At 39.2% G+C, this 23,318-nt stretch overlaps 2 protein-coding genes across 2 annotated transcripts; both read left to right on the top strand.

Moving 5' to 3' along the window:
* Window positions 1–18,116: 18,116 nt before the first annotated feature.
* Window positions 18,117–18,458, top strand: LOC115764203 (protein Diedel-like). Its single transcript, XM_030707092.1, has one exon. The coding sequence runs from the start codon at window positions 18,117–18,119 to the stop codon at window positions 18,456–18,458; it is 342 nt and encodes a 113-aa protein (XP_030562952.1).
* Window positions 18,459–18,956: 498 nt separating this feature from the next.
* Window positions 18,957–19,301, top strand: LOC115764202 (protein Diedel-like). Its single transcript, XM_030707091.1, has one exon. It carries the CDS (start codon window positions 18,957–18,959, stop codon window positions 19,299–19,301), a length of 345 nt encoding a protein of 114 aa, XP_030562951.1.
* Window positions 19,302–23,318: the final 4,017 nt, after the last annotated feature.

Below are 23,318 nucleotides of genomic sequence, written 5' to 3'. Positions count from 1 at the left end.
ACTTGCACATACTCTGCATAGTAGACCATATTTGAATTCAAGTTAAGTTTCTATAAAGGAAATAAAATTTCGATATAAGACCAGCCAAACGAATGGCAGGCCAGGCACCACTTGAGTAGCTCGCACGGCTCACTTTACAGCTTTAAATATGTCTTCTTAGCTCTGAACGCTTCGACTTTATTGAAAGCAGCTACTTAAAAACGTTCGAAGAAGTCATTTAAAAGCGTTTGACATAAAAGTGCCGATTGGCATAAGGAACTGTCAATGAAGGCACCTGAAAGAGTATGCCGCATCCTCTCACACTCTTCACGGCCGCAGGGAGCTGCATTTGCTCATTTGCATATTTTGGCATATCGAGCGCACAAATTGCATATGCAAAATTATTATGCCACACATACATTTATACACCCACACACACACGCACGCACACTTGCAGCTGCAGCTGCAACTTCATGTGGCTGGCAATTCATTTTGGCTTCAAAGAGAGAAATTACCTTTTCGGGAGTTTATAGCCACAACGCTTTTAAGTCTGCCACGCCTATGTGGCAGTAACATTTAAAGGCAGCAGCTGCTACAATTTCTTCTTGTTGTTGCAGTTGCAGTTGTTGTTGTTGTTGTTGCTGCTTTTCAACTGCCTTTTCACGCTTTGCAGTCTAGAAAATTTCCACATTTTTAGGCACGTTTGCCGCCACGTAACGTCTCGCTGCGTTTTTGTCTGGCTGTGTGTGTGTCTGCATGTTCGTGTGTATGTATGCTTGCATTTTTCTATCGCCAATTGCTTTCAACACCTCCAACCCACACACACTCACAGATGCACACACCCGTTACTTGAGCCTTTTGTGTGTGCTGCCGCTTCTGACCGGGGCGTCGAATGTGTTGGCCACGTTGATCGCCTGGCTTGAAGCTTGAAAGGTTGCAGTCGTATCTTGGCCTGCCAGTTGTATAGACTGACATATTGCATTTGCCTGAATGGGCAGTCAGCTGCGATTACACACACACACACATGAAGTATACTGTGCATGTGTGTGTGTGTGTGTGGCAGCGTTTCCTTCCGTTGCCTTTTGCCACAAAAACGGAAGCAGGGCGCACTAAACGATTTGCTTGTCTCGCATGCGAATGTATTTTGCGCAACGATTGAAGAGCTTTAAAATTAAGAGATCTTCGGGCTGGGCAGAGTGTTGTCTGTTGTTTTGGGCCGCTTTTGAAATATAGCGCATACGCCATGTGAGCTCACAAAATGATAACGCACAAGTTACTTCATTTGATGTGCGCGTGTGTGTGCGTGTGTGTGGCAAGTTGTGTTGTGGCCCGCAACAGTGAACGTGTGTTTCGATACGTTTTATTAATGCTGCTGCCCTGAAATATGCAGCTAGCAGCAGCTGCTGCTGGTCAAAGGACTTGCCGTTTTATTGCATTGTCAATTTAATGGTGTGGAAATGTGGAAATGCTTTACTAAAGACTAAAGCGAAAGCTAAAGGCAGCAAGAGCAAATAGCTGCTGCCAGCATACAAAACACACACACACACACACACACACACAAGCAGACACTCAGAGAAAGTAAAGTATTTAGTCGTAAAGTAGAGTAAAGTATGGTCGTTGGTTCGACCCACGTTTCGAACCAGCTTTCTAAGTTCCAAGTTTCAGAATCAGACATTACATTTTCCGATTTCTTCAAATTTTAAGAACTATTTAGATCCTTTTTTTACTTTCATTGAGCACGTTTACGCTTGTTACAAGTCAGCAAATGCTTGCAATTATTATTTTCTACTCACAACAAGTTTTTAAATAACATGTCGAAATTGAATCGACTTGAACTTGTTTTAGGCTTTTTTAAAGACAAAATATTGTTTATTTATATTTTGTTGAATTTTTTAAAACTTGGCAGTTTGTTTCTCTCTCAGTGTAACAACACACTCACGCACACACATACATGCATAAACAAGACAAACACACAGCTAAGCCAAGTGCTAACTAAGGCAGTTAGAAGATGTTCAATGCTGGCATTGGCCACGCCCATGCCACGCAAACGCCCACACTGACACACACACACACACAGACACACATCAGTGTCTGTCTAGCTGTCTGCCTGTCTGTTTTGCTGTTGTTGCAAGTAAAATAATCCAAACGTTTAATGCCTGCACAATATTTATTGCCATGTTTCATATTCGTAGATACTTTTTTGCCACACCAAGGCTCAGGCTCCGGCTCCGGCTCTGGCTCTGACTCTGGTTCTGGTTCTGGGTCTGCCCCTGCCACAGTTGCTGCCTGCATTGTTTAGTTTTGTACTTTCACTTGGCATTGTTGTTGCTGCTGTTGTTGCTACTATGTCAAGCGATTTATAAAATGCCAAGCAGCAACTGGAGAGGCCATTGAAGTAAGCAGCCACAAAAACAACAAATGGAGACGGCAACGGCAACGGCAACGACGGCGGGCAGGCATTGTGCCACAGCCGTTGCAAGTACAAGAGATAAACGGAAATTATTAAAGTGCTGCCAGATTTATGAAAATGTATTTGTATTTGCCTCCCGTCCCTCTCTCGCCCCTCGCAGTGCATTTTAAATTTGCTGTTTGGTTTTGCCTATTTATCAGAGCTGTTGCAAGACACAACCTGTGGCAAATGGGGCTTAGTTGCTGTTAGCCCGGCTTATTGATTGCCTCAACTCGAAGCTGGCCAATTGACTGTATATGCAAACTGTAAGTTAATAGTAGGTGCGGTCGAGTATAACCAAAGAGGTCACTGAAATAAGCCCTGAAAATCCAGTTACAGAACCGTAAACTTGCCTAAGTTAATAAATGATGATACCATAATTATGTCACATTGGACAGAGTGTCTGTTTGTCAAACTGTTTCTATAAGAAACTAGTATCTGAGTGTTAAAGAAATTGTATTGCAAAATCCGTACTTTAATTGCATGCAGTAAAGGTCGGAAAGGATCATAATAATATTAATAATAGTAATAATAATAACAATATTAATGATAATAATAATATTAATAATAGTAATAATAATAACAATATTAATGATAATAATAATAATAATAATAATAATAATAATAATAATAATGATAATAATAATAATAATAATAATAATAATAATAATAATGATAATAATTATATTAATAATAATAACAATAATAATGATAATAATAATAACAATAATAATAATAATAATAGGAATTATATAAATATATGTTTGGCTGGCTCGAGGCTCGTAATATTTAGAATATGGAAAGGTCGCCAAACCCAGCATTAAATAATTATAATAATATTTATAATATATTTTTCGAAAAATATCTCTACACAAGCTACAAGATTTTCCTATAACATCGGATAATTAGATCACTTTAATAAATCAAAAAAAAAACAACACAACATTTGTGTTTTTAATTACAGAAAATATAGTATTAAATTTTCTGCATCTGGCAGTTAACTTTTTATTTCTTAATGCAGAAAAGTTGAATTAATTAAAAGTTAATTGGCTTTCTTTGCAGTTAGTTAGAGGCTGCTGCAAAGTACTTTTATAAATCATATTTAACAGGTAAAATTTGTCTAGACACGTGTGATCAACATGAAGATACCCTACACTGACATTAAATGGAATCTGAACAAAGTGAGCTTATTCTTTAGATGCTCTCAAATAATAATATCAAAAGCAAGAGCTACTGGCTTTTGATTTTGATGAAGAATAGATACATATTAATGCTTATTTAAGCACTTCGTTGCATTTAACTTTCTACAGGGTATACAAATTTATGGCTTATAAAGCTCAACGATACAATTGTTTGCGACAGAACAACTCGCATGCCGGCAATGGCGATTCATTATGAATGCAGGCTCGTAATTTAATCGATGGCAATAAATTGGCATTTAAATGTAATAAAGACGCGAAAAATAATTACAATTGCTGAAATGGATGCTTTATTGCGAGTATTATTATTATTTTTGTTATTATTCTTACTGCTGTTGTTGTTGTTGTTGTTGTCGCTGGCATCAGCGAATTTTATACAATTTTTGTATTATGCGCATATTTTTTGGACTTCATTTGCCGTCGCCCCAAGCCATTGTTGTTGTTGTTATTGGCTGTTGTTGTTGACCAAGCGCATGACAGTTAAGTGACATTTAACGGTTAATAAGCCTGACAGATTTACAACTGTCAGCGACGTTTAAAAATAATGAACAGCAAGGACCAAATAAAAAATAAATGCGACAACAACAACAACAACAGCAGCAACAACAAAAAAAAATGGATAAGCCAGCCCCTCGAATAGCCCAGCGATTTGGCCAAATTGACTGCGTAAAGTGAATTATTAATGTCATGTGGACCTCTGATGTCCTTAGAAGCCTGCTGCTGAATGTTGCCTATCGAAATGGCACTAAATGTCCGTCTATTTAGTTTCCAAGTGTTGAAAATTTACTGTCCGTATTAAATAAATGCGATTTTTCCGGCACGTGAATGCCGCCCAGCACAAAAGCAAACAAGCATCAGGACAGCGTTGGGGTCACATGTCGTGACACGAAAAATAATATCTAGTGCTAGTGCTGGACAATTAAGTCACGACAGTATGACTATTAGATATTAAAGATATCTAATCTCAGTCTGAGTAGGGCTCGTAAGAGCGAGGAGCTGAAGATTTACACCTTGGCAGATCTCACTTGGGCCTTGCTTAGACGGAATATAAACTTGAAATAATAAAAGAAGTGTAATACTTGAATTTTCAACATGTGGCCGTGACAATGCCGGTTAACTTTTGTTAACTATTTATATAAAAACTTCATACATTTCAAGTCTCTAGCTCTTATAGGTTCTGAGATCCTTGCGTTCATACATACGGACCGACGGACGGACGGACATGGCTAGATCGACTCGGCTATTGATGCTGATCAAGAATATATACACTTTATGGGGTCGGAGATACTTCCTTCTGGCTGTCACATACATTTGGATTTTGCACAAATACAAATACATTTTTAATGGGTTCAGGGTATAAAGAGAGTAAATATAAATAGAATTGGAGTTCGGCACGCGCTCATCTCTCGACTAAATTTTGCAGCAAGTAGGCTCCTTCGGAGGCCTAGGCACGGTACAAGAATAATATAAAACGAAAACAAAATAAAACCAAAAACTAAAGCCGAAGCCGAAGCGCAACGAAATACAAGAATGGACCAAAACAACAGAAGACAACGCTCATAAAACATAAATTTAATTTATGTGCAATTTTAGCAAGTCGTATAAATTTTCGCAGGCGAGAGAACAAACAAACAAAAAAGTAGCAAAAAAAAAGAAAAAAATGAAAAGAATAGAGAAAACAATATGAGAGCAAAAAGACAACAAAATATAAATAAGAAATAGCAAAGCGGCAGTGTGGCCAGCTGGCCCAACGACCGCTCGAGTTTGGCTTGTTGGAAATGTCCTTGAAAATGCCATGTTTTAGTTGTAGTTGTTGCTGTTGCTGCGCTTATTTATAGCCCCAACTCTCGCCGACTGGGTTGAAAGGGTATAAAGGAAAAGATATATGCTGCTTTGAAGTCCTTATTGTTCCTGCTGTTGTTGCTGCTCGGGGTTTATATGAGCAATTTATGCTGCTTGGCTGCTTGAATTTTAATGAATTGCTGCAAATTCATTTGCGTGTGTTTGTAAATGTGTTTTTGTGTGTGTTTGTGTGTCACAGAAAATGTTGCACAAAGTGTTTGCTTAAAGGCGAGTCCAAAGATGTTTCATTGTCTGCTTTCGGGCGCACGGATCTTGAGCCGCTGCGACTGGCAAAAAAATATATTAATTAAATTAAAATCATGCCAAACAAACAAAATGTTAAGAACTTTGCACTCGAAGGCTTCAAAGTTGGCATCTATGTGCCCCACAGCCAAGCAGGCCTGGAGTTTCAGCAACTTGCTAATAAAATAAATTAAATCCTAAGTACTGTGCACTTGCACTTGCTTTTAATACCATTGAAAAATACTTAATACAAGTTTTATTTACTGCCACACACACACACACACACACACACAGAGATCAAGCATTTTAAAAATGTAATTTATTTAACATTTAATTTGAAAATTTTCTGGCATATAAAGCTCAAGTTCTAGTCTCTAGTCTCCGCAAGGACAATGCAATCATAAAAACTTTGCTCAAAATCTCAGCGGGCCAAAGGCGGACGCACCGGACACACAGGCTGCTAGAGGAAGGGCGGGGGCGGGGGCGGGGGCGGGGGCAGTAGATATGGGCAGTGCGAGGGGTTGACAGTATTTTCTGCTTGTTATTTACTGAAAATACATGACAAGCACACACACACACACACACACACGTACCAGGGACAATATTGTTTTATTTCCAATGTTGTTGGCCAAGTTTTTTGCCGCTTGTTGCACGCAGCACTCTTCTTCTTGCTCTTCGCTGGCCTCGTCAGCCTGCTGTTGACTCTGCCACAGACCAGCTGCATACAAGATTTTGATAATTTCTGGTAAGAATTACAATGTGAGTACTGCTTCATTTTTATGTTGAAAAATAAATTAAGTTTATGGAAATTCAATTTACATTTCCTAAAACAAAGCCAAAACAAGCGCATTTCAGCAACTAAATCTAAAATAATTATTCATTTCTCTCCATAAGCCAGATTTACTGCTGACTTAAAAAAAAAGTGAAGCGAATTTGTTCTCTGATTTTAATTTCTGCATTCAAGTTTTATTTGTTTTTAAAAATAAAATTTATTCAAACAAGAGTGCTCAAAAGAACAGGATTTCGATATCGATTGCTATCGATTGCTTGGAATCGAGGCAGGTTTCCATCTCTAGCTCGTATAGGTTCTGAGATCCATGCATTGGACGGACGGATGGACGGACGGACAAGGCTAGTTCTTATCGACTATTGATGATAATCAAAAATATATATATACATATATACATATATACATATAGATGCTGCCCTCTGCCTGCTTCATACGTTTACACACAAACATTATAAACTTTTTAGCCATTTTCAATGGGTGGTAAACTAATTTGAAATAATCGTTGTCCTTTTTTACATGTGACAAAAGTCAAACCAGACAAAACTTTTGACATGAAAAGTTGCTAAACACAGATTAAATGCTTCCTACTCCAGACTCTCAACTTTCATAAATATGTTTAAACTAAGCCTTGTTTTGTAATTACAAAAAAAAATTGCATTTTAGATTTTAAAACAACTTCAAATAATAAAAGACTTAATTCAAGAATTTTCTTAACAAAAAGGAAAATCTAGACATTGTTTAGGTTCGTTTATTGTGCGACACCTGCATTCAAATAAAAAATATTCCATTAAGCTGAACAATCTGAACAACACCGAACCCCGACATCCGGTCTATATAAACGAGCACACACATTCTCAGTGTGACGCAACACAAATTATTAATCTGTTGTTTTCACTTTGTGGAGCGTTTGTTAAGGGCCCGCACCCCTACACCAATATTTGTATACAAAAAACTAACAAAGAGAGATAAAATAAATTTGGAATTTACTCGCCTGCTGTGACTTTTCACTCTGGTGCTGACATTTTAATAACAGCTCGCATGTTATTGTTAAATATTATGGATAGACTGAGAGAGAGAGAGAGAGAGAGAGAGAGAGAGAGAGAGAGAGAGAGAGATTGTAAAAAGCAATACGCAGTTATTTGTTGGTCAATGGCCAGAATGTTTAATAATTGAAAAGAAGCTGGCACAAAAAATTGCGCTGACAATGGCCAAAGCAGACGACAGCGCCTGACACTTGTTGGCCTTTTATTTTATTTACTTTATTTTTTTGTTTTTTTTGGCATTTTTTTTTTGTCAATATCATGCATGACTTTATCAATATTTTTGGGGCACTTTTTTTTGCCCGAACTTACACATTGTCGAATTATTACAACCTTTTAAAAATGCATGTTTAATGGAAACGTTCAGTAAAAGGAAAATCGCAAATGGCCTGTAGAGAAGCGTTTTTCTTTTTTTGAGTAAACCCATTTCCTTATACCCTGTAATTTGTCAACGATGCAGAGTTGTGGATTCCAGAACGAATCTTGTTGATAATACGAATCTTTTAGAGACAATGAGAGACACATAAATGTATAAAATTTTGAGCAGGGTAACACACAGTCGAGTGCTTACTACTACTTGTTTTTTATTATTAATTGGTTCGAAATATCTGCTCGAACACTGTAGTAAAAGTGTTGACGGACACGGCACTGATTTATTTTTTTGTTAAACGTAAGGTTTTTATTTAATCAACAATTGAAATCTCACGCATACAAATGCAATGAGTTTTTCCAATTCCAAAGTACTTAGCACTTGGGTGTATCTAATTAAATGCGCGTGTTTGTACATTGATAACACACACTCAAGGGACGGGAAAAGCGACCATATTTATGCGGCTTATCTATGCGAGAAAACACGCCTTTTGCGCATTCTTTGAATGTTTACCTCGGCGGCGGTTTGTGTGTGTGTGTGTGCGTGTGTGTGTGTGTGCGAGACACAAAGACAAACAATGAAACGAAATAGATTTTCAGGACTCTTATGGCAAAAGTCCTTAGCACTTACACATAAGCCTTGGCAGCGTCTTCACCGCAACAACGTTGTCCCCGACCACGGCCAACAAAATGCTTTCAATTATTTGCCAAGTCTGCAGTTAATTAACATAAATTAAAAATCAAAACCACAGGATGTCAGTTAAGTGCGGCTTGTGGCCCGGCATGGGCACATCTAATTATGTATACTCTACATCAGTTTATGGGACCCTGGACACGTGTCTTTCCCACAGTTTAATCGCCGCATTTTGTTGCAACGCACGTTGCAGCCATTAAAAGGCAGTTTTCGAGTTTAGTCCTGACAAAAATTAATATTTAATTATGCCAAGGAAACTGGAAAATGGCAAACAAACAAATGCTAATGCCACTTGCCGCAATGTGAAATGTGTATCTTAGGCCCTTGCAAACAGTTTGAGTGTTTAAGTAACAAATACGCTATAATTATTTTAGGATATATTGTGAGGGGCAATTACTTAAGATAGGATTTTGATTTAAGCATAAGAATAGCCTCATTATTATTCTTATATTACTTTGGCAGCGTTATGGTAGACTTGAAGGAAGTGCTAACGAATAATTACAGACTAGTATAGTTTAATATATTATCGACTAAAGCCCGAATCTCTCTTATGCTGGGTTTTGAAAATTTGGTAACTAATCGAACTCGATTTTAAATAAGTTTTAAAAGAATTTCTGAAAACATTTCAAAAGGTAATTTCAATAAAAAATTAAAAAGTCAGGATATTTGTAGACATTCCCCTTTTGCAAATATGTGAGTATCTGCATTTGAAGCTCGTAAATGCTGAGTTTAATGAAAATGTCTTGGGAAACAGAATGATTTGCCATATAAGAACATATTTTCCGACCGATCTATAGCAGCCGATGTTAATAAGATTTTTCCCATATATATATATTTATTAAAACTCTTTCAACAAACCATTTTCCTTCGCTCACTTAAGGTAACATGTGAAGATTGTACTCATTATTTTTCATAAAATAATAAATAAATTATATTTAAAATTCTCAAACGAGCATATCAGACTTAACTATATATATTTATTGAAATTTTCAGGCTGCTGCTGTGACAATGCGTTAATGGATTTTTTATATTTTAATTGTATAAGTAGGTATATATTTTAATGATTGTGCCAGCATTAAACGTTTTTTTAACTCCAACTTATTAATATGCGTGTGCATGTGTGTGTGTGTGTGGCTCAAATTAAAACACATTATGCGCACAAATATACGCACTCACACACACACACACACACACACACACACACACCCACACACATATAACGGCGAGCAGCTTATTAAAAAGTTAAGAACTTTAAATGCCGCATAATGAAATGCATTTCAGATATTTGCATTGTCACTTAACGCTTTTAATTTAATTTCATTTAAGCGACAATTCAGATGAAAAGGCTTGAGGCGCTTCTTTTTTTATTTATTTATTTTTATAAATTTTTTTTTTCGTCGTATTTTCCATAACGCGCATACGCAGCGTTGTCCAAACAGTCGACGCTTAATTACAGCCCGAACAATTGGCCCGTGCCTCGACCTGCGGTCACATTTAATGACAGCTCAGGAGTCATCTGGCGTAAATCAACGACAGTCTGACTCCGGCGTTATTGTTTCAATATATACCCACAAGGACACTGAGCCAAACAGCTCACAATTTATTGATGGAACCAGGTTCGAGTCGAGTCGAGTCGAGTCGCAGCTGGGTGCGGCCGGGGTCTGGGTCTGGTCTATGGATTCAATCAGTGACACCGCAACCGCAAAATCAACTGCTTAACTGGCCGCTCACATTATGCGGTGCATGTTGAAAGTTGTGCGCGACGCCACAAAATGCTCTTGTTACTACAAGTTGACCTATTATGCCCTATTAAATAACATTGCAGACCTATAACATATTTGCGATATGTTTGTATACAAAACCACAGACAATGCCCTTCCTGAGCTTCCCTTTAATTATTTTCATATACCATATGAGTCATATACTAGTCACAAACTGAAACTCATAATTGCATAGATTGCTTATATCATAAAAATTAAAGCATAATCTTTTTATCATGGACAAATTTATTTGTTGAACCTTGAACTAATGTCTGTAGCAAAAACTATGAAAGTCAATAAGAATTTACATCGGGATATCTTAAATTAATATAAATTAAATATACTTCTCAATCAATATCAATACATACATCCTTGATGATATTGAGAGAATTGGGACTATTCTATGCTATTCCTCAATCAGTTCGGAGCATTCTGATTGCGTTCAATTTCTTTTTCATTAAGATTTCTCCGAATAAGCATATTGTTTTAAGAAATTTGGGCGAGTAATGTACTTGTATTTTCAATTTTCTCATTTCAAATAACTAAGCATGCCAATAAAGTTTGCCTGACATGCCTCGAATTGGTTTCTTGCTTAAGAGTTGGTTAGAAGATTGAACACTGCGGTTAACGCTGTTCGCTTTATCTGTTCGGCTATTAGATGTAGCATGTATATAAACAATGTGTATATATATCTGGCGGAAGAGCCATTTGGAATCTGGTCAACATGGTTTGCGGTTAACAGTTGATAGCTTTTTGAATAGTATGTTGGCTGTCTGTGTGCGGCAAAAGTTTTGCACGAGACATGCGGCAAAATATTTGTGGCCCTTGCTCATGTTGGTCACACTTTATTTGACAAAAAAAAAAAAAACGAAGAGAATAAGGAAAAACACAACAGCAAAAAGAAAAAATCTATGCCTAGCCATTTTGAGGGCAATGTAGAAGAAAGAAAACAAGAATCGCGCACTTCACATTGGAAAAAAAAAACATGTTTGGACGCAAACTGCTTAGGCAATTTTCAAGTGATGTTCTCTTCCTTCAGCTGCGATAAGTGTGCTTCATGGTGTGTGTGTGTGTGTGTGTTAGTGACTGACCACAAATACTCGATGTACACACACACACCCACACAGCGCAAAGGGCACACACACACACATCACGGCCAGAGCGTTGGGTCTTTGAGCTGTGGGGTCCTTCGAGGCTCGAATCCCCCTCGAGCCGGGCCCGGCTAAGTAACTAAAGGCAACCAAAACAAAAGCGAATGCCCATAAAAATGGACAACAGCAACGCGCTGATAAGCTGCAAATAATTTGTATGTGCTGGCGGGGCAGGGTAAGGGAAGCACAAGACGACGAGCGTGCATAGACAAAAGCGTCAATTCCAAATGCGCATCAGCACACAAAAGTCTGTGTGTGTGTGTGTGTGTGTGTGTGTGTACACTAAGAGAAAAAGAAAAGAACCAAAAATCTCAAATCAAGTGTAAACTTTGTCAAAAGCCCCAAATTCCCTGATACAAGACTCAAATACCGAACTCAATCTAAGAAGCTTTGTATTTTGGTTTCGTTTCAACGGACCGCAAGTAAAGCTTTCTGATAAAAACATTTCTAAGCTTCATGTCTACAAGAGTATTTAATCTTCGGTGTGACGCTCTTCTTTGTGAGTTAGTTACATTTGAAGTTTAATTTGAAAACTTAATTTAACCATTTTAAAAGCATAATATAGGGACATCTTTATACCCAATACGTTTTCACTTCTAGCCCTTTCAAAGTAGAATTTAAGCCCCGATTTTGTCTCTGAGTGTGGCTGTGTATGTGTGTATGTGTGTGCGTGTGTGTGGCAGTTAAGGCTTTATGTTTGACCATATCGGGAAGCTCATAACAGGCCAGCGTCTCCATTAGCATGGGCCATACTGATGCCAACGGACAGATTGTTTGGCCAACGAACTGGCCTCGCCTTGCCTTGCCACAAAATGTTGCAACATCTGGCCAGATCATCGCATTTGCCACATTCTCGGCACACTTATTGCGCTTTTTGCCAGCCGCATAAATCTTGCCAAACTCAGTTTATCATAAGTGCAACTTGTACGACAGTCGGCGTGGCATGCCCCACCCCACGACGCACCACACGCAAAACCCAACATCCCATTTCCAATTAGATGAAATTACTGCATATATTGCCAATTACTGAATATTCGTTATAATTATCTCAATATTAGGTATCACCTGCTAATTAAAGGCATTAATCGGTGTTGTTATTAACTCCGATAATTAAATGCTTGTGAGTAGTGTGCTATTGGAGGTGTCAGGCTGGAAGCTACCCTGTACAGACACACTTAGAAATGTGAACATGTTGCTATATATATCTACATATATATATCTTTCTCGGTGGAAAGTGCGATTCAAAGGCTTTTCTTGGTAAAGTTTTAAGTTTTTACGGAATAGTGTTAATTTGATAGAGTTTATTTTAACCGTGGCACGGGCAAAGCCGAGGTATACCCTCTATTATATATAGACATAGATAGAAACTTCCCTCACCCATAACTCGGCCAAATGTCATCGGATTTTCATGAGGTTTGCGTCTTTGTTCATGGTTTGGCCTCTAGAACAGTTTGGCATCTAAATCTGGCAACATTATTTTTGGTCGAAATCCATGTAAATTTTGTACCCTCAAATATCCTATATAGACATAAATCAAAACTTCCCACTCCCAGTCAGTTCTCATCCGATCTTTGTTCTTTGTTCTGATTCAATTTGGAATCTCTACATAAGAAACTAATGAATACGTGTTTCAGCTATTGGCTTACCGCTCGATCAGTTTCAAATTCATTTTTATATATACATATCTATAAGCCACGCTTCAACTGTATGGATTCTAAATTGTGATTGCAAATAGTTGATAGCTAGCTCAATACAGCATATTTGCAATTGTAAACTCCAACTTTGATTGTGCACTCTGTTTATGTTTGCCGATATTCGAATTAAGCCTGGATATACTTATGCGGGCACTTGGCTTAACATATCAGCGATTGCATTACTTTCAGCTCACATGGTGCATGCTACAAAATGGTTGCCACATTGGCATTGGCGATAAGCGGCCGCAACAACAACAACAACAACTGTTGTTGTTGCAGCCGCGTTTGCAATTTTGCATCCAATAAAATTTTCGGGGCTAATGCAAACATTCGGTTCGCAGAAAAACCCCACTCTATAATATTTGCATGCACTCGCGCAAAATGTGACCAAAAATGCTGAAATGAAATCGGAAACTGGCATTAACGACTGCAGTTGCTGTCTGTGTCCCTGTTCCCGCTTCCACACCCCAGCCCAACACATCCCGACCTCCTTTCAGTCCCCCTTTGATGGGTTAACAATTTTAAGCGCAAGTTATGTGCAAATTGTGTGCCATTGGCGGCCGTCGATTGTTGCCGACGACCGAAGCGGTTTTAAATTTCAATAAAAGTAAAATCCAAATATTGTCAATGGCCAGTGAGCCCCGAATGGGGCGGCACGCGCTGGCTATTGGGCGTGGCAAGCGAACGACACGTTCATGACGCTGCGTAATGCTTAATATGAAATGGCACAAAAACAGTTCCACACAAATCGCTGCGACACACAAAAGCAAAGAAATATACGACTGCGCCGATGCACACCAAGTGCCGAATCTTGAATACACTTATTTAGTAGAACAAATATCTTAAGCTAATATACTTTTAGTTTAAAATTTAACTTGATAACAAATTCATCTACTTTTGTTTTCTTATTTGAATTATTAGCTCTGTTTAAAAAATGGAAGTTCCATTGAATGTATTCAAGCAATATTTCAATTCATGAGAGCTTTATCAATTTTTGGCAAAATTTTTCAATTCCATCAAATTGGGAAAAACAACAAAAATTCAGGACTTTAAATTATGCCTCCTGACAGCAGGAACAGAAGATTGTCATAAATAGAAGAGAGAGTGTGGCTGCAAAGCGAAGATCAGCACAAATTTTGGAACATGGCTGAATAAATGCTGAACTTTTTTTGTAGTTGTCTATGAAAGTTTTAGGCAAAGCATTCAAATTTGCAACTAACTTCAAATAACGTGCTTCTAATATGCTTAAATCTCCTCTAAGCCAAAGACGCCCTGTTTGTATTAAGGAAAGCTTAGATTCCAATAGTTCAGATAAGAGAATTGCCTGCTTTAATGCTGGGCATATTTACTGACCAATTAGGAATACCTACGGCATACACTGGCCGTGGAAGAGAGTGAAAGCAATAAGAGCGTGAAAGACAAGCAGCAAGGTCGTCGAGGCGAGAAGCATAAGAAGAAGAAGTGGAAGAAGAGGGAGAAGGGGCCTCCGGGTCGGCGTCGTGGTTTCAACAGCCGCACAACGCATGACATTTATGCCCGACATAATCCGCTTACACAACAGGATAACAAGATGAGCACTCGTACATTTTTAATGCGCTCGAGATACAATAATTTATATGCGTGGCACGTAAACGACGAAGGTGGCCGTCCAAGGGGCGCCGCCAGCGGCAGCAGCAGCAGCAGCAGGAGAAGCGTTAAACGTAAACAAAAATTGCGCCTGAAGTGGGGTTTTGGGACTGAGGCTCAGCCAATGCGTGTGGCATATGCGAGGTGGGGTGGGCTACTTACTTAGGCAACGCTATAAAATGCATAAGATGGACATAAATACAAATTGTTGTCAGCGACATGGATATATGGCTGAGACACGCCCGCTTGGGGCGCCACGCCTACTGTGTGGCAAGATGAGCTGCCACCAAAGTTGATCAACAATTATGCCAAAACAATTTGTATTCGATATGAATAATTTCTAGTCAAAATTCAGCGCAGTCTGCGGCCACTTGTAACGCCCGAGGCGCTGGGCCAACAAGATTTTCCGCCCGAAAGTAGGCAACGGGGTCAACGAATCTATTGGCGACCAAACGGAATGCAAAAAGAGAAAAGCAAAAGGAAGCCCAACAAAAGTATGAAGTCCAACAACACGTCAAGAGCAATGCCAACAACTGCCAGCACAACCCAATCACACACACACTCACAGACACAGACCTACACACACACACTCACACTCAAAATAAGCACTTGAGCACCACAAAATTTATGCGATTTTGAACTGCTGCCGGGGCTTTTTGATGCCCAAGCAAGCGAGCATTATAATTTTGTCGTGCCCTTTGTAGCTTAATCTAATATAAAAGCATGTTTAAAACAATATTTCTCATTATTTATAAATAGGTGCTGGGGTTAGACTCTAAACATGGCTTAAAACTAGCTAGCTAAGGATCTATATTAGTTGTCTTTTCAAATAATCAACATCTAAATGGAACAAGACTCAAAAAATGTAATTCTAACATCAGCGTGCTTTGCCACAGCCTTGTCACCCGTTCCACGCATAAACTCGTTGTGAATTACAACGCTTTGAACGACGAAAACAAAATAAATATCAGACATAAACGCAGAGCCTATAACTTTAAAGTTCATAGGACATAGCTCATATAACTGTTGACTTTTCTGTCTTTGAGGTTCTTCAGAGTTGTAGAAAAGCAAATATATAAATTTATGGTAAAGAAAACTAAGTTTAAGACCAACTCAGGCCAGTTTAAAACAAGATTTGAACCTAACCCAAAACCACATTTTAAGCGGGACATACAGATTTTATTTAAGATTCACAAATGATATACTTAAATTTATTATAAGACTCGATTTAATCCTCTTCTGAATACATTTTAGACGACTTTCGAAGCTTTTTGCTTTAAGCAGCAAGCCTAACACAAAATGTATTTTATTGTTAATGTTTTTTAAGATTATAATCTGAAATTTGAAGTGACTTCGGAAATAATGCCGAGTCTCTTTATATACGAAATCTCACTGTGATTAAGCAAGATTAAGCAGAGCAGCTGCGCAAAGCTTGTTTCTATTGAAGGAACCAACTTGTTAATAGGCATTAGAGTATTTAAAAGTCGTTAAGCGTGCTACGTATTTATATGCTATTTGTAAGCGGTTGCCATTGGAGTTGTTTGCTTTTTGCCATTGCCATTGTCTTCTTGTCTATGGACGTGCGTACAGGGGCGTTAAATTTGGCACACCCACACGTGCTCGTGTCAATATGCGAGTGTGTGTGTGAGGATGTGTGTGTGCGACAGCACTTTATGGCTTAAATAAGTCAACAACACGGCAGCGGCAGCAGCCACAACAACAACAATAACAACAATATAAACAAGCTCCTGCCAATGCCAACGCATGTTGAGCCAAGTTGTGTTTACACTTTCGTGGCTTTTGTTTATGATGTCAAATAAAAGTGCACGACAATACCGAATAAATATTTTATTGCGCCAGCGGAAGCAGAAAGTAACTTAAAGTATGGCCACGCCCACGCCTTTTTACCAAGGAGCCATATTAAAGTCGGCCAAGAGATCAAGATCTCATCTGGGCGCAGCACATAAACAGCTTTTGACAAATGTGCGCCTAATAGAAATAAATGCAAATATAAACTTGTCCATTGTTTGGATGACAACAAGGCAGCCTCCTCGCTGCCAGTGTGTCAGGGCACGGTCCATTTGTCAGTGGCAGCCAGACTGTCTTCTCTACTCGTGCAACCCCGCCATCCTCCATCTACATTCACCATCTCAGCCTGCCACATGGCGGCTGTCTTCGCTTTTATTGTCGCCCGCTCGCTGGCACGATAAACATCTTCGACTATTGCCGACTGTATTTCAAGTTGGCCCGCTTATCATTAAACATTATCGCGCAACGTATTTGACATTTCCGTTCTTGGCATTGCCGACCGACCGACCATGTTACCAATTTTATTGTGTCATCGGCCCCTACTCTTAACCACAGAGGCGTCGCGCTCCTCGTGCTGGCTCCATTGTCATTGCCTTTGTTCCTTTTATGTTGATTAAATTATAAAATATTTACTTGCCCAATGCTGCTACAGCAGCCACTGTTTCTCACTCTCCCTCTCTCACTCTCTCTCTATCTCTTTCTCTCTTTGTCTGTTGTATGTTGCATATCAATTTCATTTTTAGCACAAGTGCAAGCCAATGCGGCGTATACATAACTTGTGCCACAATATGTTTTTGACTTGAACGTTTATTGTAGCTGCAGCTACTTTCAGGACAGTCAACTAATAATAATATTCGCTTTATATATCTGATACTAAAATAGCAACCAATTGCTTTCCGTTAGCTAATTTAATACCCTGCACTAATTAGATTCGTTTAAAAAGGCCTTTCTTGCAGCTAAGCAGAGTATGTTACTTTTTGTCGAGTCGATCAGAAAACACTTAAGGTCAAGTTATGCGAAATTATTAATAACTTTCACCCGCTTTCCCAAAAGCATATACCATAACAATTTTCCTCTATCAACTAGAGGGTATATCCTAATGTTGCTGCTAAAGAAATCTGAGGATAATGTTGAGCTAATATAAATATATAAAAATAGTTCAACTTATATCTATCTCAAGGCAATAGCTGCTATGGCTACTCTTGACTCTTAAGTTTCTTTCTCTTAATTTAATTTTTTATCAAATAAATAATAAATAGATTACTTATGGAAATTAAATGAAGTTTGTAGCAGATGTTTGCTACGACTTTTCAGTCAAGACATAAAATTCTTTAAAAAATTTATAATATTTTATAAAAACTTTGTAAATTTACAACTGCCTTCATATAAACCAAGGCTAATTGGCAATTCGTTCAATTTTTAACTCTTCCATACTTTTATTGCATTTCGCTGAGTAATTCACTGATGCAGCATGCGGTTTGGTACTGCAGTACCGAGCTGGTTGCTTCTGGGCATGCTGCTCCAGCTGATTGTGCCCGGTGCCGGCGAATGCTGCCACTCGAAAACCATCGCATTTCAGTTGGCTGACAATGAGGATGACTGCAGTCTCTACGATTCCAAGTTGACAAAGGGCGGCGTATGCAAGATGTCCATTTGCGATGATGGAAGCGCCGTCGACGGCAACTACTGCGGCCAGGGGCCGTGCAACATTTTTGGCTGCAACTGTGATGGCGGCTGTCGAAGGGGCGATGGAGCCCAAATATTTCGGGAATTCTACGGCGATTACCATGTACGCAATGTGCATATTGTCTAGTCGAAAAGTAAACATATACCCTGTACTTTACTTAAAGTTGCGAATACCTTTTTTTACACTTATACCTTACACTAGACAATAAAGCTTGCTTATTTAAAAATACCAAAAAGTCGGAGAATTATCTAAGACATAATGAAAGAAAGAACTATAGCTATAATAAACTATAAAATTAATATTTATCGATAGATACTTTCTCCAGCTCGTGTTCTGTTCAGATACATTTAACACAAGTGTAATTTTCCTTATACGCACTTTCTATAATAGAGCTAAGCAATTAGATAGCTTATCAATTGCAAACAGCAGGTAATAAATTAATGCTGGGTGTCAAATTGAACTCATTGATTGAGTTGAACGAAAAACAATCAGCAACAATTATAAAAAGCCTCTTGTAAAATGATAAGACACAAGACAAAGCACGCGTTGAGCGTAAGCTGTATATAAAGGTGCGATTGGGCCGGATCTGGCAAACAGTTTGTTAAAGGTGCATATTGGAGCACCATGAAGCTGGCATTGATCGCATCGCTCTCCGTGGCCCTTTGGCTACTCAGCCTCAGCTCAGGTGCAACGGCCGATTGCTGCAGACCATCAAAGATTCTGTACAAGTTGGCCAACAATGGCAAGGAACACAATTGTCAGACATATGGTGGCAAATATCACAACAAAGAGACGTGCGAGAAGAAGGTCTGCGGCAACGGGGACGGCATTGTGGGCACCTGGTGCGGCCGTGGCAAATGCAATCCCAGAGGCTGCCACTGCCGAAATGGATGCCTGCCCGGCGAGGCGACCGCCAGTTTTCGTGAGAAGCATGGTTATTTCAATTTCGAATATGTGGGCTATGCTTAAGCAACAAAGTGTTGTAAAATAACAAAATATAATGTGCATCTATTAAGCATTGTCTAACGAACTTTGTGCCAAACAGAACTTTAGAAGTGCAATCATTTCCATTTGGGCCACAAAACAAATTAAATGTGCACCAATCCATAAGGTATCGCATGACCAGAGAGCATTCGGTAACCCAAGCTGAGCTGCTGCTTCATTTACAGGCCACGCCCACTAATGCCAAAAACAAAACATAAACAAGAGAAAGAGTGCTCTAGTGACATACTTTATGGACTTGCAGATACCCTGTACGCACACGAAACTTGCTGGGCAGTACTGTTTCTTTTCCCATTCTTCAGATTATGCAAACATCGAATCTCACATCAGTTTGGTTTTTCTTATTAGATTGTTTTAAAATTTTGTTTGCCTGGAGATGGAGGTCAACCTACCTTTTTGAAAAACCATGTTGGATAAATAAAGAATAGTCAAGTAGCCTGCCCCAGATGCTAAGGTCTGAGATGCTTTCACTTGCTACAAGCCCATTATACCCGCACTCGATTGGGTGCAGGGTATCAAAGAGCTTTAAGCTAGCTATGTAGGTAACGCAAATAGGAGCTTGCAGCTGACAGGCAGTCCGGGGCTGTCAGGGCAGCCCAACCAGTTCACCTGGCGTATCGCCTTGCAACAAAACGCAGCAGCCAACAGCTGCGGATGCAACAAGAGCAGCAGCAGCAGCAGCAGCAACTCCTGCTGCTGGTGCCTGGGCAGTTTATCAATTCGTACCGCATAGCAAAAATTGATTGCAACGATTTATACTTTCTACTTCCTTTCACTTTATATATTCTTCTTACCTTCGTGCTGCTTATCCTGGCTGGGCGTCTTTCGCCTTTGTTCCTTTTCATCTTGTAAATACTTTTACTATAATATCCTTTCATTGCTTGTATTCACTGTGCCAAGTGCCTGGCATTGTTTGCCCGTACTTGTGCTTCCTCGTATTTCGCTTTCGCTTTGGCTCCCGCCGACTACCCGAGGACTACCCCCTAGGTAGATGGTGGCTGGTAGCTGGCGTGGCATTGCCAATCTCTTGTGTAACACAATACAATGTCCTGCGGTTGTAAAACGATTTATTTTGTTATTGATTCGCTGTAAGTGCTCCATGCGCCACCCACTCGCCGGACCCCACCTCCCCACTCGGTATATGATGCAAATATCGTAATGGCAGGCCCCAGGCGCACGTTCGCTCCTTTGCATACCCCGACATCCTGGGCGCGGAATACCCCTAACCCAAGGCCAAAGTGCTCAGCTGGCTCTCGTGCTAAACATAAATAAACATTTCGCCGAGATTATTGAAGTTTTATAACTCATTTCTGTCGATTGGTGGGCGCGGCTCAGCGATGTGTATAAATAAATGGGCGCACATTTCATACGCTGCACGGGGCGGGGGCGGAGGCAGGGGCAGGGAGTTCATGCCACAACGGCGCACAGTGCTAGAGACAGCTGTCCTTTGGGCGCCTTTCAGTTTTCGTGTTGCTGCACATTTTAATAAATCGTTTACAAGCAGCCGAGTCCTGAAACTCAGGACTCCAGCCAGTATAGACACGCACACACACACACACACACACACACACACGCAGCCAGTTCCTAGGGAGCATAGGGCATTGGGCCAGAGTCCAGGCACAATAAGAAAATTCATGATCATAAATATCCTGCAGGCGTTAAACGTTCACGTCGTTTTCAACATCGTCCTTGCTACCGACCATGCCTTTAATTCTGAATCCTGAATCCTGCTGTCTGGCTCCACTCAACTTTTGCTCTATGCAAAAGACGACCGACTCTCAGTTGCTCCACTTTTGATTTAATATGCTCATTCCCAGCCACCAGAACAACCACCACAACAACAAAAGCTTCGGTTTTGTCTTTCGCTTCTGAAGTTTTGTGTGATTTGTGTCTATATTTAGATGGTTCCGTTCAAGTGAAGCCCCTGTGGGCCATTGTTGAACCTGCTCCAGTTGCCGCTCCCAATTCGACTTCAGATTCTGTTGCTGTTGTGGTTGGCATTGTTTCCGTGTTGGTTAGCGACTTTTTTTTTGTTTATTTTTTTTTTCATTTCCAAGCCATTAAATAAAGCGCACAACACTCTTCGCATACACTGCGAGCAAAAAAAAAAAAAAAACGAGGAAAAGCGCATAGAAAAATGTTCCGCTTAATGATTTGCGACACATTTATTCGCAACATAAATTAGACAGCAGCCAGACAAACTGGCCAGACTGCGACAAGTGGCCAAACTGGGCAGCCACAAAAGGACATTTTATGACGTTGGCCACTTTTGACAACAAACCACAATTCAAATGATAATTAACTCAAGAGCTGGCTGATGCGAGACGATAATCATAATTCTTAGTTAGGCGCAATATATCAAAAATATTGTCTTGTAAATGGGAGACATGGCAGAGAATACTCTTAATATTATTATAATTGCAATCTGAGCCATAATATTAAATGTAGAACATCATGGACATCCTTTAAGGAACCCCATTAACATTTTAAGTAGACCTTTGATTAAAAGCTCAGCTTAAATTTTATAAATTAGTTTCCTTTCCTTTATCAATTTTTTTCAATATCATATTATTAGTATTATTACTTGACTGCTATTATAAAATGCATAAATCAGAATGTTATTAAGAAATAAAGAAAGAAGGAAAGGACATTTCCGGATATGCTCGAAAAACCCTAAATTAAGAGGCACTGTAGTTCAGGTTAGACCGTATTGCCACCGTCGAATACAGGGTCTATACTAGATATACCCTAGGATTCGAGAACTCATATACCGAGCACATTATTACAAGGCTTAAGCCGTAGTTGGTTGCAATTCAATAAAGGATATTTAGCACAATCGCATGTTTTAATCGGATTAGTGTTTTTAAGCCCAAAACAATTATTTTTACGAGACAATGCGACAGTTTTTGTATTGTTCAGAAAAGTTTCGAAAAAAATATAACATAATTTGATAAATGTATAACGTTCAATGTAAGCCGAATATATATTTATATTTATAATATCAAATATATTAACTAGCATTTAATCAAAAAACAAAACAGGCATAATAATGAGTAAAGTATTTAGCCTGGCTACGAATAAATATATGTATTGATTTTTAAACGTTATGTTTAAACATAACTTTTAAGTAGAGCAATAAAGCATGTTAAGTAATATATATGGAAATGAAATAAAAACGACTTACATGCCTGAGTTATAACGTAGGCCATCAAACGAGCTGGAGTCCGGCTTAAGGTGTAATGTAATGCCTGCTTAGCCGAAGGCCATTTACCCAGAGCTATTGAAAAGATAAGTTAATAATTGATATTAAACAGTTTTGACCAACTCAAACATATGGCTATGCTATTAATCTTTAAGCGAGCTTGCCTCGCAGTAAAACCTAAAACCAATTTCTAGTAATGCATGCGGCTACTACAAATTCACATTAAAGTAATGCGCTATACCAAAAAAAAAATGCTAACAAAATTGTGAGTTAAAGAGCTTTAGAAAGCTTTGACCGAGCAGCTGGCGCAGAGTCGAGAAGCAGGCTCATCGCTTATGCCATCTTTATGATAAGCGAGACGACCCAAAAGCCAGCATTTAGATTAAACAGCATGCCACATGTGCTGCCATACACACACGCACACGCACACACACAGCTGCAGATAGGCATAAATATATGGATTTGTGCATGTCTTGGTCGCTTTGTGTGTGTGTGTGTGTGTGTGTGAAGGCATAAGCTAATCAAAGCTAGTTTAATGCGTGCGCCGCCAAAGTTAATCCTAATTAATTTAATTACGCTTTTGGCATAAATTATTCGACAATGTGCAAGAAATAGTTGGCACACACACACACCCACACACACACACACACACACACACACACCCACACACACACACACACACAGACACGCAGACAATCTATCTATACACATATATTATACGCAATTAGTTGGGGTTTTCGCGGCGCCTCTTCTAATTGTTATTAATTGCCGTTACCCAGAAA

This window comes from Drosophila novamexicana, unplaced genomic scaffold, assembly GCF_003285875.2.
Source record: "Drosophila novamexicana strain 15010-1031.04,08,12 unplaced genomic scaffold, DnovRS2.1 tig00000817-arrow-arrow-pilon, whole genome shotgun sequence".
Lineage (NCBI taxonomy): Eukaryota > Metazoa > Arthropoda > Insecta > Diptera > Drosophilidae > Drosophila > Drosophila novamexicana.
The sequence above is the reverse complement of the archived record's forward strand: the minus strand, read 5'-3'. Positions and strand labels throughout refer to the sequence as shown.

What these genes read in the sequence shown, in the direction of transcription:
- LOC115764203 (XM_030707092.1), top strand. Translation starts at nt 18,117, where the DNA reads ATGCGGTTTGGTACTGCAGTACCGAGCTGGTTGCTTCTGGGCATGCTG.
- LOC115764202 (XM_030707091.1), top strand. Translation starts at nt 18,957, where the DNA reads ATGAAGCTGGCATTGATCGCATCGCTCTCCGTGGCCCTTTGGCTACTC.